Genomic DNA, 20,352 nt, shown 5'->3' with positions numbered 1-20,352 from the left:
ATTTACCATTTATTTACCATTTCTTAACTCTAATCCTCAATAAAAGTTACATTGTGGGCCCAAGAAAAGACATCGAAAGCTCATCAAATGAAGGATTTATGTTATTTTTAAACTCTCCCCTCATCGTACATAACTATCTTTTGACATTTTTAACCTTGTAAATACCTTTACTTTCTGTCCCACAGTAGTGTGTAGTGTTGTGGGCCCTTCAGGAGAAAATGGCCACTGAAATGTGGGTGAGATGAGGCCCCTGTGAGGCCACCTCACACTCTCGACACACTCGCACCAACTCTTCAAGATGATTCATTTACTCTACTGCCCCGTCATGCGGAGTATGTGCTTTATTTGTCAAACGTACAACGAAATAGTGTTCAGGTGTTAGTCCTGAGCCGCTGCGACTGAGCCGCGCCACCACTGTGAGTCAACCTGACCGGCATGTTTTTAGAGGTCGGGGAAACCGTAGCACTCGGAGGAAACCGGTCTGGCTGCCTTCAATCCTCCTCTGATCCTCTTTGAAATGGTGCAGCGCCTCCTGGGTCTTTTCCTCCTGCGCAGCTCCCTCCGCTCCACAACATCTGTTTTATTCTCCAGTGAACGTCCATTAGCCAGAACAATAGAAGGCATGTGTGCTTTAGCTGTGAGTCTTGTCCCTTTTTGTTTCCTGTAGCTCCTCTTGTGAAGCCTCCTCTGTGCTGCAGGTGTGGGGGCTCCTGCTGCCTCTTCAGTGTTTCAGAAGAAGACATTTGTAGGTCTCAAATGTGTTTAGCTCACAAGTACTACCTGCGATGCAGGTGTGTGTCATGAACAGTGTTGGGGTAACACATTACAAAAGTAACAAGCTACAAAAATATAGTACTTTTTTTGGTAACTAAGGAATATAACATATCACTTGCACAAAATATGGGCATATTTTAGCCATTACAAATCAAGTAACTCGAGTTACAAGAGCATTTATATGGTTTGTGTTTATGTACGAACAAAACATGTCAAACTCAAACCCAAATAAAATGCATCACCAAATCAAGTTAGACTCTGGTGAATAAGATCTGCCGGTGTGTGGATCTAACGTCGTCAAAACAAAACACCAGAGAATGGGGATAGAGGAGGAATAGGAAATATTAGACTGCACTTTTGCTCAATGACATAATTACTATTTTCAGTTTATATTTTGCCAAAGGTAACTCAGAAGTAACTCAAAGTAACTCTTTTTTGATTTTGAAACAGTATGTAATGTTTTGTTTTGTTTGTATACTTTATTGTCCCCGTAGGGAAATTTGTCCTCTGCATTTAATCCATCCTTCGATGCCGCTGGGGCAACCCGTAAGGAGCAGTGGTCGACGGCAGTACTGCGCCCGGGACCCATCTCCATGATGTGGAGTCAGGCTGATGGTCAGAATCACCTGGCTGGAGGATTCACCTATTGCACATGTTTTTAGTGGTGGGGGAAACCGGAGTACCTGGAGGAAACCTACGCAGACACGGGGAGAACATGCAAACTCCACACAGAAAGGTGCCGCCCATGTAAATGTAATACAAACATATTACATTTTTAAAGCTGTGACTAATATAAAATATATTACAATCTTGAAGTAACTTCCCCTCCTGGAGCTGCCACCGTGGTGGAGGGGTTTGAGCACCCGAATGATCCTGGAGCTCTGTTGTCCGGGGCTTCGTGCCTCTGGTAGGGTCTCCCAGGGCAAACAGGTCCTAGGTGACGGGTCAGACAAAGAGCGGTTCAGAAGCTCCATATGAGAGACCAACAGACCCGGTCAGAACCATGAGGCCATCCTTCTGTGGACCCACCACCTGCAGGAGGGGCCATAGGGGCTGGTGCAATGTGATTTGGGCAGCTCCAACAGCTGCCCCCAAGACCCGGAAACAGAAAAGTGGAAGAAAATGGATGGATGGATGGATGGATGGATGGATGGAAGTGACTTGTCCAACACTGATCATGAAGCAAATTTGAAGCGGTTTGCTTTGGAAATTATAAAGTGATCACATCGTATATATTAGAAAATATAATAGGTGACTCATTTGATTCTTTCATTCATTGCCTTCTTAATGCAGATTCAAACCTCACACATGCTGTTTGTAAGACTTACCAATGATAGAGCTAAGCAGAAAGTTAAACGACTGATGATTTTTCAATGGAGTAAAACAGATGGACTGATCAAACTTTAAAATACCGATCCTGGGGGTCTGAGCATTTGCTGATATCCGATATTAACCGATACCAAGAGACTTTGTTCAAAGAAGTAGCTGTTGTGAGTGAAAAAGTGAATTGTCCTTTTTTCTTCATTGTCAGATTGTTATATTTGCGTGCACATGAGATGTTACTTATCAATTATATATCTGTTAATAAACGAATGGAAAACCTCACACAGGGATCACTGGACTTTCTCTCTAAATATCCTTATTATTACAACTTGTACATTACAAATATGTTCGATCAGTTATTCTTTAACAGTATTGTATATACTAAAAAACAAACACTGCAGCAGTGGCTTTGCTACGTTGTTTACAAACTGGAATGTGACTGCTTTTACGTGAGAAGGTGTAAGTGCAAATTAAAAGAAAAACAAAAAACAAACTACCCAATGGCCAAACATGACCCAGCAGCTGGTCAGAGCAGCTCAAAGTCATTAAAGCCATGGGAATATAATGTGTGCCACAGGATTCAGGAGGAGGTGACAGATTAAAGGTCCTCTTGTGGCGTCCTCTTGTATTGTATTATTATGAAAATGGTCATGTGACCATGTTGGTCACGTGATTGACAGTTTAAAATAGTCGCATTGTGTTAATATGTGCCTTGTTGAAGACTGGGTTGTTGGAATGTACAAGTAGCGCTTGCAGCTTCCTTTTCTATTAAAAAAATACATTATTTTTTATTATTTTCTTGATTTATAAATAAAACACAAAGTGCATTGACAGTCCAAGTTACATATTCAGTGCAGTATGTTGTGACTGTATTTACAGGAGTCACATGAACTCTGCCAAACATTAAGCCTTTAACAGTTGTGCACAGACAGTGATAAAGTCAGTGAACAGTCGGGGCGTGAGCTTGTAAAGGCTCCGTGTACAGTCGTGAACTCCACACATGTTACAGCATTAACCAGAGGAACGTCCCCGAGCAGGCTGTAAGAGGTACATGAAGTACGTTCTGAAACTGCAGTATATCAGCAAATTATAGTTTCTGCAATAATATTATATTTAATCCTGCATATTCAGTCCGGCTCACCAGCTCTCAAATTGCCTTCATTGTCAACATGCTGGAATGTGATCTGCATGGTCAGGCGGGGCCAAAGCACTTTTACATGCACAGTTATATAATCCAAAGGTATATCTTTCCAAAGCCTTGGCCAGGGTATTTCAGCTCACAATTTGCCGTCACTACACACTTCATGAGAGGAGGGCCACTTTGAGTGTTCGTAAATGTTTTCCATAAGTGCACTTGAAAAATAGCAATGATCATTTCAGCTCTCACATTGCCGTAAGTACAAATGATTTGTGTGGCAGCAGCCGACAAACAACACCAAAGGTCCAAAGGCGTGTTACTGCTGCTCTGAGCTGCTCATCTTCATCGTCGTGACCTCCATGTTTCCCTTCAGTCTCAGCGACGGCACATTCTAGGACATGCTTCATGACAAAAACAAAACGCTGCTACAGTGAGTGCTTCGACAGTCAGACGGAGGTCTTGAGCGACTCCTCAAAGAACGCTGCCTGGTGATAGGCGATGAGAGGCGTGCGCTCCCCCAGGACGGCCTCGGTGAAGTTGGGTCGTTTCCAGGCGTACACCATACTGTTCAGGAAGCCTTGAAGAGACACGGTGGCAGCCTGTAGGAAGAGTGAGGACAGACAATATGTCTTAGAACAAATAATAGTACACATGTACGGTAGGAGTTTAATGATCCCACAGTGGAGACGGAAGCCGTCACCTGTCACCACCACGCATTCTTCCAAAACATTAAAGATGGCGGCGTGGCGACCGATACAGTTTGCTTCTGCTCTTTCGTCTGATTTCAATCATTTGGAAAATATTCAATCCCTAAAACCGGAGCAAGAAACAGCGTTGGAAGCGTTCCTTGTAAAAAAGGACGTTTTTGGAAAGGCTTCCTGCTGCTTGTTACTACGACGTATCTAGTGTTGCTCTAATTGGTTGATGTCGTCTGTCAATAACGCCCACTGGGAAATGCCTGCTCCCAGATATGTCTTTGAAATATATGAAAAAGCATGTAGTTTGGCAGGCCAGGCTAGCGCAGTAACATAACAAGCTACTTTTTCAGAGGTGAAACGAGCTAACTTAACGAGTTACTTTTCACAGTAAAGGTACCCAACACTGGTAATGAGTGTCTTACCTGTATGATGTAGAGTGCGAAGAGCGTGTTCTGTTCCACATTAGAAAAAGTGAGCACAAAGAGAAGTAGAGCTGCACAGGGAAAGCCTCGCATTAGTTCAATGTCCTGTAGCTCACATCGTAGAGGATACTTTAGTTTACTGTGTCACCTCACCTGGGAACCAGCACACTATGATGACCAGCACCATCTTCCTGGCCGTGTGCTTCACATGTTTGAACCTCTTCCTGGACTGTCCATCCCCCTCCACAGGGAACAGGCCCTGCTGATGCTGCTGCTGGCCTTGGTACCATTTGGAGACCTGGTGGTAAATTACCTGCAGCAGACACAAGGCAGATTAACTGGACGTACTTTTCAACTCATTAGATTAATTCTGGTTTATCATTAACATTTGAAGGGGATTCAAGTTGTGTGACTTACAGTGCAGAGCAGAATCACTTCTACTGCCATGAAAAACAGGACAACATAGATTGGTTCTTGATGCCAGAAGTTCTAAAGAGTGAGAAAGAAAAACGTGAGTACTCCGTATGATGCAAAGGAACAAAGACACAACAAAAGCTTACATTATCTGGACAGCCGTCCTTCAGCATGTGAGAGAACAGCAGGCAACTGCAAGACAAACAAGTCCAACCTCAGTACGATATATTCGCTTTTGGGAAAATGATATGAGTGAAATCCCATGTCACCTTCTGCAACAGTCGGTCTCCTTTTTCACACTGTCTGTTGCTCTGTGCTGTGTGATCATCATATAGATGAAGTACATTCCTCCGAGGACCAGCCTGCACACAAGCACAAAACACCATGAACCTTAAGCAGCAATTTGTCCAGTTAAAATATACACCAACACTACAAAAACAAGCACGGGGTTAAATGACTTGAGTTGAGAATATTAATCTTGTTGGTTTTTCACTCATTTAGACTTTTGTCTTTTTGACTGGACCAAGATTACTTTGCCATTTCTCACTCGTTCTGACGTCATCTTGCTTAAAATAAGAAAGTAAAACTGCCAATGGGGCACTTGCCGTTTGGTTCACACCATTTTTGTTGTATATAGTGTCACTTTTGAAAGAGATAAAAGAGCAGGGGATGGACATGGTGCCCCTGAAACATTTGATAAATTATGCAAACGAGAGTCGATGGCCGGACAAAATGACTCGGGGTGCAGTTTGCCCATCTCTGTTGTATTACACGGTCAAACTGGGAAAAATAATTAGATTAGCAGTGTTTCCTGCAGGTTAGAAGGCACTGTGTGGTGTGCATGAAGGGGATGGGCTGTATTTATTTTTTAATACTCTACATTTGGACCTCATTTATTTCCCATTTGGCAGTTTTATTTATTTCAAGCAGGATGACTGCTTGCAAGCAAAGTAATCTTGGTCTTGACTGATATTCACTTTTTGTCATGTAGGACTGACATGGAGCTAAGAAGACACATGTTTTAGTTTTTAGTTTTTTATTCATGATTTTCTAATTTAATCCTTTGTCTTGTTTTGGCACATTTGGATGAAAAAAATAAACGGCTTCTGATTTGGCTCAAAGCTAAAAGAACGCACTGTTGAAATGGTGTGGTAAAATGTCACAATATTTAAGAAGTTGAAGTTGAGAAGTTGAGAAAAAAGTTTGAAAATCCCCAGCAGAAAAGTAGACTCACCACAGTAGAACATAGTAGCTCTTTTCCTCGGCTCCTTCGCTCTGAAAGAACAAATCCAGCACAAATTCATGATTAAAACTTGAGTATTTACAAGTCAAATCCATCTCCGCGGCTCAGCGTCTCACCTGTACGTCCTCACAGTCGGCCGGTCTGCTTCTCCATCCTCGGAATACGTTCTTCGACTTGTGAGCGTAGATAATGGCCAGCATGAACGAGAGGATGTAGAACACCTGCAACAAAAGGTACATTTTATCATCTGAGTTTAGTCCAGCTCCTAAATAAGTCTGGGTTGCGCTTGCTAAATGGTAAGTAACAAAGAGCTACGACTGGAGTTATGGACGCTAAACCAGCTATGTGCTAACTTTACAAACCATCACTTGAAAAAGCATTTTGCCAAGTTTTGAAATAGTTGGTCTTTTCTCTCATTGAAACTCACTGATACTAGTACTATGGATACCGATGCCTATACCAAAATATTTGTCATCTGGAACCTGAAAACAGAACAATAATGTTTGGGTTCATCACTAATGGCAAGAAATTTGTGGAAAATCAGGAATAATTTGGGCAAAAAATTTATAAAATTGTGTAAAAAAATATAAAAAAAAATAAAAAAATGAAAATAGGGAATAAATGGGAAGTAAACAGACTCCTGGATTGGACTTGTTGAAGCTTGATGTTTGTCTTGGTTTAACCTATAGAATCGCGTGTAGAGAAGACTGTGTGTTGTGTCACAATACAGAAAGGATTGTCAAACGTGACTTGCAAAACAAAGTCACGTTTAAGTTCCACACCCTGTTGCTGCTCACCACACTGTACATACTTATCGTATGGAACGGGTCTGAAGCCTGTTATCTGAAAATTCCCAGCGTCTCGGCCGAGTTGAAATGTTGGCTTTAGCTTCACCTGTGCATTAGATTACATTGTCTGCACTCAGCACTCCTCTATCTGCACATGTGCCCTGCCTCCCATGTGACTGAGCCTGTATGTGCTCACCCTATAGAGGCACTCCTCATCTGAATTCATCCTGGCCTATTGTACATGTTGTTAGTGGTATGGGAAAGCGGAGCGCCCAGTGGGAACAGGCATTCTAACCCGCAGTGCTGTGCCATCGTGCTGCCCTATATTTAAAGCTAGAGTTGAGTCTGGGTCCACACAGTTCTCAAAATGTTTCAAAATGAACTGGTATATACCAGCTTAACGTAACCTACTAGTGTGGTTTGAACCGGCACGCATGTTCAGGAGTTTGATTCTTCTACTGGTCTGGAGCCAGATCTCATTATCAGTACTTGTTTGAAAAAACACCAGAACAGACATTCAGAAACTGAATTCTACACTCTACTCTGGTGCTGACAAAAAGAAGAGAGCAGAAACATCCAGATCTTAAAGTACAAAGCACAGATGACCGCTTAATGACATGCATTCATTTTTTTGGTTTTTCCTTCGCACAAAATAACTGATGGAGGCACGACAAGGAACTAGCTTCTTGGAGATTCCTTGGAGAACAGGCCATTCCTCATTTAAAGGCTAAGAACCTCCCTAGTAGTTTTACCTAATGGACGCTTCCCTAACACTTTGTTGTGGAATGTGATTCCGGGTTCCAGAATCTGACACCCATGTGCGGCACATGCAGCTAAATGTTAATTGAATAATAATAATAATATTTATAATATATAATATATAATAATTATTATTCTAATAATATCTTAATTTGTGTATATGTGAGGGAGTAACTGCTCAACATAATGCAGCCTGTATCCTTATTTACAAAATCTCACATAGCCACATTGAAAGCAGTTTCTAAACTCTATAAATGAAGTGTGTTTGAAGTGGAGTGTGAATACTGAAATAGTCCAAATCTAGCGTTGCATATTTCCCATATCTGAGTGAGGAATTTGCAGAGTGACCATGAATGACATTGAGTAACACAGTTAGCACGGCTCAGCCCTTTCCCATTATTACAATGACCCTATTAAAACAGAAAGACATGCTTCTGTGCACATACTGTTCGTGTGTAAACTGCTCTGCTGTTGTATAACCACAGACAGTGACACAGCAAAAGGCCACCTCACTATTTATGATTCACTTTATTGTTACAGCCAGTGCGTGACTCAGGGAAAACACAAACACAAACAAAAAGTGGTCCCTGGGAAGTACCACAGAGGACGTTTTTGCCCAAAATATTTCCTCTAAGAGTCTGGTTTCTCAGAATAGCTGCACATCTGAATGTGAAACTAAATATACAGAAGAGTGAATGATTAACCGAGATGTGATGGAGTGGAAATGCATTGCATTCTCACCACAGACCAGGGTGACTGAGCGGGTCAGTGGGAGAAATTACAGGTAGACTATGCAGGATTTTATTCAAAAATATCCCATCAACATGCTCAAGTCTAATAGGACATATCGGGCCGATATTTCAGTATTTCCATTCTTCCCAGTTTTGGCATTGGAAAGGGCTCAGTCATTGCTTTAAAATGAGCCGACATTATTCTCCAGGCCAGAGAAATGGAAGACTACTGATCTGTAAAATCCCAATAATCATTTGGCCTTGGAATTTAAGTTACATCACAAAAGTCAAACAAAGGCAAAAATGCCAGTGCACAGCCCCAAAGTAGGACAGGCGGCACTTGCACAATGGTCTGCGTCAACCAGCCTTTTTAGAGCCAAGAGCTTCTTCAAAGGCATTAAAAGTTAAAATAGCGGATTCCTATTAACATTCCTTTGTGGACTCTAATGCTGGCTTTAAAGCGGATCATCAAACAATGAGTCACAACAACTCTGTCTCATAAAGCCAAAGGTTTGGAGTGGTCACAGCGTTTCTCACCAGAGCCAGGGGCAGGCCGTAGAGGCAGAGCTTGGTGTTGTACTCTGTGACCTTGGTGAGGTTGAGGTTGGTGGTAGTGACCCACAGGAGGAGCACAGAGGCCAGGAGGTCAGCCAGGGCCAGCTGCACCAGGAGCTGCCTCTGCAACACACAACGCACATTACTGTTACACTCAGAGAAACATCCAAATGGAAAAAGGACTTGATCAAACATGGCAAATTTGGCAATGTGTGCACTTGCAGATTTGTCTCATTTACACTACAGAACAATCTACAGTTTCATGTCGACTGAGATCTGCTGAAGACCTTGACCTTAGCAGAATATACACAGTCCCCAGATAAAGATGGAGGCGTGATGGCCTAGTGGGGTTGCCAGCAATTTTCCATGGAAATGAACGTGAATCTATGGGATCACCTGGAATATATGGAATAAACCGAGAAATATAAACTGCAGAAAATCATTAATACACAGACACATGGCCAGTGTTGGGTAGTAACATAAGAATACACGTATTCAGAAGTCAAAAGTCAAAGGAATACGCTGCAGTTCTCAATCATTACATTTCAGCTTCATCTAACTATGCACATTGTATACACACGAAGGCATTGACGGAAAAGTCGACTAGTCAAAGTTATTTAAGACGAGTCGACTAATCGTGTGTTAATCTCTCTCTCTGTGCATTTGTGTGCTGGGGCTTGTGTGCAAGTGTTTTGTTCTGCACTTTACTGTACGTTGTTAATGCTACACTGAGCTTTAGAACAAGTTGTTCATTTCCTCTGCTGTTAATATGATGATGTCATCATAGGACTTGCCGACTCGGCTTTGGCTGTATTGACTGAATGGGAAGTTGTGACTGCCCTAATGTGCACCGTGATCTGCCCCTCTCCTGGTGTGCATCTGCAAAGTGCTTTGTGAGTTTCTAATTAGAGGTAAATGAGTTCATAACAGACGAGTGAAGCCTGCATGATTTAGAATGCAGTATTATGATTGGACAAAGTAACGGAATACGTTACGGAATACATTTTACTTAACACAACTTCAAATTATTCTCCCCAACACTGGGGGACAGGGGAATTTAACCAATCAAAGTGAAGCGTGAATAAAACTGAAATCATGATACAAAATGTTGCCATTTGCCGTCCCCCCTAATAGATCGAGAATTACAGACCTGAGAGAGGATTAGGAAAGGGTGAGGTTTGTGACAAAATACATGTTCGGGTTCAAAGAATAATACATTTAGTCCTCAAATTTCCAAGCTAGTTCGAGCGAGTTTCAATGGAAAGTTTCCAGAATTTAGGGAGAGATTGGTCAGGAATTATTGCAGCCCTTAAATAACCAGGTTAATACTTTTAGAAATATAAAGCACAATCTAAGCAGATGATGTTTCTAGTAAAAAAAAAAAACTTCCAAACATTCCACTCTGCAACCAGGCTATTCTGCAAAAGTACCAGAAACGCCCAGCAGCCTTCCCCGTGTGAAATCTTAAGAGCATTTTTGTGTGTGTGCTTACATAAGACAGGACTCACCTGTTCTTGGAGATTCCGCCATCTCAATAATGAAACCAGTAACACAGAAAAGCTCCCGATCACACTGTGAATCAGACAACATTATGTCATCAGGTCAGGAGGACACAGTAAAGCAAAAGTATATTCGGTGTAGAATCAAAATGACTGTCAGGATTGGTTTGCTGTCACATTAGCAAAATCAGGGACATATATTTTACAGCATTAAAAAAATTAAAATGAATTACCTGGCAGTAAATAGTTAAGTACATTATACACTAATACACAGAGCAGCCAAACATATTCAGTCAAGTGTAAGTACAGTATAAAAGGACCCAAATGGGAAAGTAAAAATTACATAAAAGAAACACTTGATAAAAAATGTAAATAAGTTCATATAAATAAACTTCGATTAATCTTCATCATCATCTCATGAAACTTTTGCCAGTTCCAGACATGAAAGTGTAACTGTTACCTCAGAATCATATATATAGTAAAGTAGAAGTTAAATCACATGAAGTCAAAGTAAAAAGTACAATGTGATAAAACTACTGCAAAAAAAAGAGAAGCAAAAATAGGAACTAAAAAGGACATAAAGATAAAATGCTTACCTGGGAATGAGAAATGCAATATATACTTTGGTAATAACTGCAATCTGGTAATCTTGTAATATTGTAATCTGAAAAAGGAATAATTTGAAGTTACGTAAAGCACACAAACAACCATGCTCTGCACAGGTGACCAAATGTTACTTACATGAGATGGAGAAAATGTGGACCACGCAGTAGAGTTTTCAGCCATGGTCCAAAATATAAAGAAGTAAAACAAATACGATAGAAAGTGAAAATATGTATATCGAAGTTGCTCAGAGCTCAGAACAATACGATATCAGTCACAATGTGTCCCCACCAGCCCGTAGACGGAGTAAGATGCTCTTGACTGTGCACAGCGTACCTGTCCGAGCAGAACACCTGCACGCACGCTCTTAACCTGACTGTCACGTGCAGCAGCTGTTGCTGTTTCTCCCGCCTCCATCACTTCGAAGGCTATCAAAGTGGATAGTAAAGTGGATAATATATCCCAAGGAAAGTCCCCCCGCAACGAAACACTGTTTGTTCAGCATGTCGAATGTAGGCCTTTTGACCGTATGTTATAGAGTCCGTATAGGTACACTGTCAGCTAGCTACATTCATCATTTGATAAATTAACTCACTCCATCAAAAGATTAGGACTGAGCAGGTGCTCTTTTTTGATTACAATGACATCTAGTGGCAAAGGTCTATATTGCATGTGGGGAGAAGGCCGCAAAACAGAGGCGTGTCCTTTATGGATTATGCGAGCCTTAACCTGTTCTTGGCCTTGTCTTAAAATACTTTGATTTCTGCCTAATCTTAAGGATCACGGTTTCCAGTCTCATTGTTTGAGGGGACATTTTGAGCATGTCGACAGCGGTTATGTGGTGGAGCCTAATTTAATAGATCCATGGGTGGAGCGTGCATGGCTTTCTTGAAAAATAATGTCTTATTGTGAATTAGCAGACCCCTGTGTTTTTGTTTGTTTGTATTATGGATTGTTTACTCGAACATGAACATGTTTCATGTAAGATGATTTTGCTTGAACATGAGCATATTGTAGTGAAGTGTATGACTGCACTGATGTTAAATTAAAATAAATAAATAAAAACTGGATCTCCATGGGCCTTCCTGTTCCTGACAAAAAATAAATAAAACAAACTACCTAAATAGATTAATAAATACGATGGGCCTAAATAAATACACTCACACATTTTGTATGGGCATTAGATGAAGCACTAACTGTTCAAAAACGATTAATTTCAGGGTATTTACAGTTACTTTCCTAAAATCAAAAGAGTACATTGCAGTAGCCTACTCAATCATTCAGTCTCATATTCATAACAACAAAAATACTATTTCAAAACATCCATCCATTTTCTTCCGCTTTATCCGGGGGCAGCAGTCTCAGCAGAGATGCCCAAACTTCCCGATCCACACACACCTCCTCCAGCTGTTCTGGGGGGACCTCGAGGCGACACCAGGCCAGCTCAGAGACATAGTCCCACCAGCGTGCCCTAAGAGGCCTTGTCTCACTAGGACATGCCTGGAACACCTCCCGCGGGAGGCGACCAGGAGGCATCCGGAACAGATGCCCTAGCCACCTCAGCTGGCTCCTTTCGACGTGAAGGAGCAGCGACTCTACTCCGACCTCCCAGGTAACTGAGCTCCTCACCCGATCTCGAAGGGTGCGCCCAGCCACCCTGCGAAGGAAACTCATTTTGGCCGCTTGTATTTGCGATCTTGTCCTTTCAGTCATTACCCAAATCTCATGACCATAGGTGAGGGTGGGAACGTAGATCGATCAGTAAATCGAGAGCTTTGCCCCCAGACTCAGCTCCCTCTTCACCACGACAGACCGATACAGCGACCGCATCACTGCTGACGCTGCACCGATCCGTCTATCGATCTCACGCTCCCTCCGTCCCTCACTCGTGAACAAGACCCCGAGATACTTGAACTCCTCCACTTGAGGCAAGGACTCCCCACCGACCTGAAGAGGGGAAGCCACCTTTTTCCGGTGGAGAACCATGGCCTCGGATTTGGAGGTGCTGATCCTCATCCCGGCCGCTTCACACTCGGCTGCAAACCACCCCAGAGCAGCTGAAGGTCCTGGTTTGTTGAAGCCAACAGAACAACATCGTCCACAAACAGCAGAGATGAGATCCTGAGGCTCCCAAACAGGACGCCCTCCGGCCCCTGGCTGCGCCTAGAGACTCTGTCCATAAAGATAATGAACAGAACAGAATTTCAAAACAGCAGGTGAAAACCCAGTTCTCGTCACTCTGGGCATTCAAAAAGTCCTTTTTTTTTGCCTCCCTATCAGCTATTTACCAAAAGCAAAAATTCAAAACTATATACATATATATATATATATATATATATATATATATATATATATATATATATATATATATATATATATATATATATATATATATTGTTATTTTTTATTTTTTATAAATTTAATAGTATGAAATCACCATATATATATATATATATATATATATATATATATATATATATATATATATATATATATATATATATATATATATATATATATATATATATATATATTTATACATTGTTTTTGTTTGAGTTCCTTTAAAAGTAATTTGATTTTTTTTGTCTCAAATCTGATTCCATAATATACTTCATGACAGGCGTGTAGCTGCAATTATTAAGTATTTTGTAACTAAACGCAGTTTCAGTGTATTCTTCTCAGCACTGTGTTACCTCCATCGCGCTCCGTCTGAATGCGGCATTAGCGGCAAGTAGCCAACAAACTACAAATGTTGTCCTCGCAAAGTTTTATAATGAATAACAAAAGAACAGATGAACAAAAATAATTATGAAACTATAAAATGTGAAGTGTTTTTTTTTTTTTTTTTTACTATTTTACTAACCAATCGATAAATATACATTTAGTACACATTCATAGATATACGAGCAAATTCAACTCATGAAATTGTACAATGTGATCGTAGACCAAAAAAGAAAAAAGGGGAGAAAAAAGGCCTTTGTCTTTTTGTTTCTTGTCAATAAAGTTTCTTTTTCAAACCGGTGACGTCAACAGTTCCACGTTGGCCCCGGACGTGGCACTTCACCGTCGGCTGCAGCTGTGCGAGCCCCCGATCCGCTGCTTTTGTTCCCGGCCAGGGCGACCAACAATCCCCCCAAAAAAACATACACCCTAGAATCTGAGGATCCGAGCATTCACCATGGGACTCACCATGTCGGCCTTGTTCGGCAGGCTTTTCGGAAAGAAACAGATGAGGATTCTCATGGGTGAGTCTGTGCTAAAGCCTGGGATGCACCGTTAGCTCCTCCCGAAAGAAGCCGCTTCAAGCTATTGTCACGGTTTAGCTAGGCTAAAAATGTCTAAAAGTCAGCAAAAAACAGGAAAACGTACCTATTCTTGATATTTTAATTTAGGGCGTTGTTTTTAAGTGTTGGATGGGTGGTGTTGTGTTTGTACTTTTTCCCCCCTGGATATTATTGTTATTTTTTTTTTTTACTCAAGCTAACCCCAGCTGAGCTAGGACTAGGCTAATAAATGTAATTTATGTCATCTTCGTTTAAACCCCAGTCCCTCGGCTGTTAACAATTGATAAAAAGAAACAGTTGGACATTGCTTGTTTTGCCATATCTTCAGCGTGATGGAGGAGGGGGGTGTTATGCAATATGCTGCAATCTCCTCTACTTCTACTACTTCCTATGAAGAAATAGTTCACTGATCTTAACCTAATTTCAATCAGTTTTGTTTTATTTTCTACAGTAGTTTCAACGTTGTCCAAACAAATCAGAAACGATACAAGAGAGGTCTAAGTTGACTATATTGATTGTAGCAAGGGTTGTGGGTTATGCTTATGCAAAACAGTATGCCATTGTTTACTAAGTGTATGTAACATAGCCACTTAAAGCCCAATGATAGTTGCTCATATTATAGGAATTAGGTTTGTTTCTCCTCAGTCTTAAATCGAGCTGAATTTTACTGTGTAGGCCTGCACGTGTTCGTGTTGTCACAATGCTGAATGTTCAGATTTGATGGAGATACAAAAGTAAAACAAATATCATACTTCTTTCTTCTTATGTTGTTGCACTAATATATAAGGTATGAGGGGGATCGCCGTATTGTCAAGTCCGAGGCACTGGGGGGCAATGCAAATGTATTAAACAGATATAAGTAGTTCTACGGTGGGTCAAAGCATCGTTCACAAATAGAGCATTGCATCTGTGAAAAGACCGGTGCTGTACGAGTTCTGTGATTTAAATAAACAGCTCTTCAAGCTCAGAAAAATCAGCCTTTTACCCACCAGTCACCAAAACATCCGGTGAAGATTGTGGAAATGAACAATAACAGCGATCCTCCTAAAGCAAGTTTCAATATAAAATTCTAGAAATAATGTGTTTACATTTTATATTTTAATTTTCATAGTTTAATATGTCGCTTGATGATTTAATATGTTTTTAAACATGTTAAACAAGCACCACCTCATAAAATATTTGACCTTCCTACTACTACCAGACCTAGATGAAGATCAAATCAGGATTAGGAATTTTTGAAAGAAATTTCTTGAAAGAAAGTGTCCAAATGTTTTCCAAGATCATTATTTGACAGTGACTGGATTCACAAACCTGCCACATTGTTCTTATGGCTGAAAGTGCTTTCTACTGACCAACATCACACGCATGTTTTTGAATATTGTCACCACTTTTGGACACTTTTTTTTTGGGAAGAAATAAAACCATAGTTCATATGAGCTGGGAGAGACGACTTTGAACTTTGAGACAGTTTTTTTTTTCTTGTGAATTGGCCCAAGAATGACAGATAAATTAGCAAAAAACTAAGTATTGGAAATCTGCATTTTGTCAGTTACCATAGTTGGGACAAGCACAAGTACCACAGTTTGAGAACCACTTTTGTACTTTAATACTGCATGTCTCTCAATATTAAAAATGCTAAATAAAATTCTGCAGCATCATGATCTCTGCAGAAATTTGTGGGTTTGACATATGTTCGATGTGATTTCTTAACCAAATGTAAATGTCACTGTTGTCTCTGTGCAGTTGGTCTGGATGCCGCCGGTAAAACCACTATTTTATACAAACTGAAACTGGGCGAAATCGTAACAACAATCCCCACAATCGGTAAGGATTTGTTCTGTGTTTGCCACGTTTTATTTTACGTCATATAACTTTTTTGTTTCCCCCCGACTGTATGCTTTTAGGTTTTAATGTGGAGACGGTAGAGTACAAAAACATCAGCTTCACTGTGTGGGACGTGGGCGGTCAGGACAAGATCAGACCTCTTTGGAGACATTACTTCCAGAACACACAGGTAATTAAGGCTGAGGCGAATACTATGTAAACGCTGTTGGTTTGGGACATTTAAATAAGCTCAAAGGAAACATGGTCAGTGAGCTGCTATAGCCTGGGAAGGTACAAATTAAGCACATGCTACCAATTAATTGGTCACCTGTAAAGAAGAGAACAGACAGTAACGGAGAACTTACAGAATCGAGGGTTAAAGGGACTATACAGAGTTTAAAAATGTTAAAACTAAGTATTTTCCTCAACCCTACATGTTCCAGCCATGTCCTAATGTGTAGAATGAGCTCAGACCTGTTCACCACAACTGCCTCTAAAATCCTGCACTGTCACTTAGAAAGCTGTTAATTCAGGTCCGAAGTGCCGTCATGCACGAGCTTAATATAGAGACTGCAGTTGCGCGTAAGACCTGAGGTGGCAGTAGTGTGCATGAAATGACCAACTTGCATCTAGTCTCTTTAAGAAACCTCAAATAAAGCAAATGCTTTCTATTGCAGGGTTTCTACTGGGCATTAAAAAACATTGAAAGTCATGCAGTTGGTAGGAAAAAATGGCCTTAAATGTCATTAAAAAACATTAAATTTGATTAAAACTTTCTCTCATAAATGATGACATTGGTCAACTTTACTTTATAGCTTAGTCAAAAATACAAACATTTAGGTTCAAAACACATTTCAACTGCAGTTTTGGCAGAAGCTGACATAAGTTCTGTTCAAACTGATTTTGAAAGCAGTACTAAGTAACTTGTTTACCTTAATAAATCCTTTCCGTAGTCCCTCTGGGGTTGATACAAGTGTTGATGGGATGATTGGAGGGTCTTTCATCTCCCCCTGGTGTCTCTGGACAGAAAGCCACAATTGCAAGTTCCCTGCCACCGGACCGGAGCAACCAATACACACTAATCACGAAGAAGAAGTTAGCAGGCTAACGGGCAAAGCTAACTGCGGGCTAGCGCCACTTAAACAGTATTTACAGCCAAGTTTGAGTGACAACAAGCGTTGTCAGCGTAGTATTTACTCTCACGGACAATATTAAGTAAAAAAATTGCAACTTGCTACGACACCTGCAGTTGCGCTTATGGCCTCTAGGGGCAAGAGTTACTTAGTACTGCTTTAAATATTGAGATTTTCCCTCATTCCTCTGTTTGATGGAACATTTGCAAATCTTAAATACTCTTGTGCTTTAGGCTTTACAAATGCTGTATTTGGGCATTATAATGATTTGCTGCTGCCCGTAGAAAGCCTGCACAGGTCATACACCTGATTTTATTTCTTTACAATGAAAGAGAGGGCAAATAATTTGTTGGCTGTGGAGCAACCTCACTCTTAACTCTCCTAACACTTTTCGAACAGGGTCACTGAAATGCTAGAAAACAAGCCTGAAAGTTCATGAAACTGATACAAATGCTTTAGAAATAGATGCACAATATTGAACATTATTATCTGAGTTGGAATTAAGAATGATGCAACCATGTTTAAAATGCTCACACTTTTGTTTTTTTGTGGATTTCTTCATTTATTTCAAGGATCTTTTAGACTTTCCTCTAACATTAGACGTGACGTTCAGTGTGCTCTTGTATTCAAATGTTGAAGTCCATGTTGTCGTCTTTGTAGGGCCTGATCTTTGTAGTGGACAGCAACGACAGAGAACGAATTACAGAGTCAAGAGAAGAGCTCATGAAGATGGTAGGTCTTTGTCTTTATGATTATCTGATGATCACTTTGTTTCACTTTCATTCTTGTGATACACGTATTTAAGTCACACCAAAACAATAAAATCAGGGCGATGTCATGAGCGCACGTCCAGTGGAGGGGATTACCCTTGAACGCATGAAGCTTTTATTTCTGTCACATGCTCCAGTTTTATAGATGATTTAATTGTAAATGTACCTTCGCAGTATTATTATACTTTTTCCACATTACCTCTATGACTTCATGGTTTCTGTTGGTTACTTTGATGGTGTTTGTTCACACCACAATCCAGGATAAAGAGCTAATTGACAATATAGAAAATGTAGGAATTCCTAAAGTCGTATAGGGATCTCCAACCTGAAGCTTCGCAAAAGGCTCACCTACATTTCTACCGTCATTTCCCCACTCAAATGCACAAATAACTCAAGACAAGTGTTTAACCCTATCACTGTGTTTACTCCACTCTGGAGAGGGGTAAATGTACCTCCATGTACCCTATAAAAGTCATATTTCCAGCACATGACAGAGATAAAAGCTTTATGTGTTCAAGGGGAATCCCTCCGACAGGACGTCCACTCTTGGTGTGACACAAATATTCATTCATCACAAGAAAGAAAGCGATGCACGTAAATGTTATTGAAGCAAGAGATAAAAGGTGTCATTCCTTTTTTGGAGCCAATCCTTGCGATGTAACAAGATAACTTTAGTAACATTAAGGTTCTCTAATTGAGCTGCAATCAAACTTGTGCATTACCATTTTCAAACTTTTCATCTTTCCAGGGCTAAATAATATGGTATGATATTTCCCACTCAGTGTGGCTGTACTTTTGTTTTGTGGTCAGTCAGTTCTGGATTTATAGACCATGTCGGTTTCCTTTGGTCCGTTTGATGAGGCAAACCACTACATTCAGCGATGTAACATATTTGACTGATTCATAGATGAACTTCAAGAAAATCCCATTCAAACTATTGTACGAATGTTATAACATGTGACAGACAAAAGTAAAGCTTTTCAGAAGTGCGAGCAGTGAAAAGTCATCAAAGGGAAATATGAATGATTTATACATTAATAAATAAAGCTGCAATATATGAGGAAAAAACTGTCAATATACTGAATTTAGAAAAATTACGATTATTTTTCCCATATCGATCAACCTCGACCAACCTTTTTGTTTCAATTATTTTTTTCTTTTAACGATAAAAAACAATAAATGTGGCCTAAACAGATGCTGAAAACTGCAGCGAACTCAGCAGCAAAGACGAGCCACAGTGCATCATGTCACCGCTTCACCTGCCCCGCACTACGCATGAATATTCATTTTTGAGTAAAACCGTTGGCCTAATTAAACTACAGACATGGCGTGTCTAAATGCGGCGCATATTAAAATAGCTCAGTTTAAAGAAAATGTGAAAATCTCTGCGGATATTTGACCAATCAACAAAAATCTTTGTGAAAGATATTGACAGAGGTTAAGTGGAGACTACTTGACCAACACGCCCAGGGGTCAGAAAACTATGTCCCCTACATAGTTTACGCCTCTAAAAGCTACAGAAAAAGTGGAATAGAGCAAACGATCTACATGTTAAACAAACGGTCGTCCCTCCCACATTTCACACAAAGGCTCATGGGACAGAGGAATAAGGCGGATTTTGTTGCTGGTGTTGGTTTTATTATTCAATGAAAAACGGGAAAAGATCCGTCTCTCTTCCAAATGATTTCTATTCAAAGAGTTGGAGCCGCTCTCTTGAAAGAGCCGTTGAAAAGATTAAGACTTATTGGTCACATTCTTGTTTCTGTGACTTGAGATGCTTTTTTATTAACTGTGTGATCAGCCAACTTGGCACTAGAAACAACATTTGACCATACTTGAATATGTACTGTATATTTCCTGGTGTCTTTTAGCTCCAGGAGGATGAGTTGAAAGACGCGGCCCTGCTGGTGTTCGCCAACAAGCAGGACCTGCCCAACGCTCTACCGGTCAGCGAGCTCACGGAGAAGCTCGGCCTGCCTTCCCTTCGCAACAAACCCGTACGTCTCTTACAACCAAATTTACTCGCATTGCTTTTCAAATGTTAGTCCTTTTCGATGGTTGCACGGATGGTTCTGTGCTGGGTCGTTGTGATCTTCAGGCCAGGGTCTCCTGAACATCCAAAGACTTAGGGTGGCACAGCAGTTGGAGCTCATGTATCCTCGTGTCTGAGTAGGTCTCCTCTTACCACTAAAAACGTGTACAATAGAGAGTGTGTTTGTGAGTCTGAGTGTGGGACAGCTGGAGGACATGGCTACAATCCAGCGTGGCATGTTTACATGCATGAGTCCCATGTGTGTTCATTAACATGCACTGTCCCGACCAAATCAAAGCGAAAAAGACTCGTTTTAACTCCCAGAGATCTGACCTTTCAGGCTGTAGTCCCAGACTGTGAAC

General features: G+C 40.7%; 2 protein-coding genes across 2 annotated transcripts; one reads left to right on the top strand and one right to left on the bottom strand.

The window, feature by feature from the left end:
• Positions 1-3,681: 3,681 nt before the first annotated feature.
• On the bottom strand, positions 3,682-11,130 carry LOC306971339 (uncharacterized protein; the record flags this gene model as incomplete). The annotated part of the gene is made up of 12 exons (XM_079567579.1): positions 3,682-3,834; positions 4,356-4,426; positions 4,509-4,668; positions 4,773-4,844; positions 4,916-4,961; positions 5,039-5,131; positions 6,004-6,044; positions 6,129-6,233; positions 8,828-8,968; positions 10,354-10,417; positions 10,941-11,008; positions 11,086-11,130. The coding sequence occupies 12 exons, from the start codon at positions 11,128-11,130 to the stop codon at positions 3,682-3,684; spliced, it is 1,059 nt and encodes a 352-aa protein (XP_079423705.1).
• Positions 11,131-14,039: 2,909 nt separating this feature from the next.
• On the top strand, positions 14,040-20,071 carry LOC306971338 (ADP-ribosylation factor 5; the record flags this gene model as incomplete). Its single annotated transcript, XM_079567578.1, has 6 exons — positions 14,040-14,192; positions 15,975-16,055; positions 16,136-16,245; positions 17,849-17,920; positions 19,830-19,955; positions 20,057-20,071. The coding sequence occupies exons 1-6, from the start codon at positions 14,126-14,128 to the stop codon at positions 20,069-20,071; spliced, it is 471 nt and encodes a 156-aa protein (XP_079423704.1). The 5' UTR covers positions 14,040-14,125.
• Positions 20,072-20,352: the final 281 nt, after the last annotated feature.

This window comes from Gobius niger (assembly GCF_951799975.1).
Source record: "Gobius niger genome assembly, chromosome: 12".
Classification (NCBI taxonomy): Eukaryota; Metazoa; Chordata; class Actinopteri; order Gobiiformes; family Gobiidae; genus Gobius; species Gobius niger.
The sequence above is the reverse complement of the archived record's forward strand: the minus strand, read 5'-3'. Positions and strand labels throughout refer to the sequence as shown.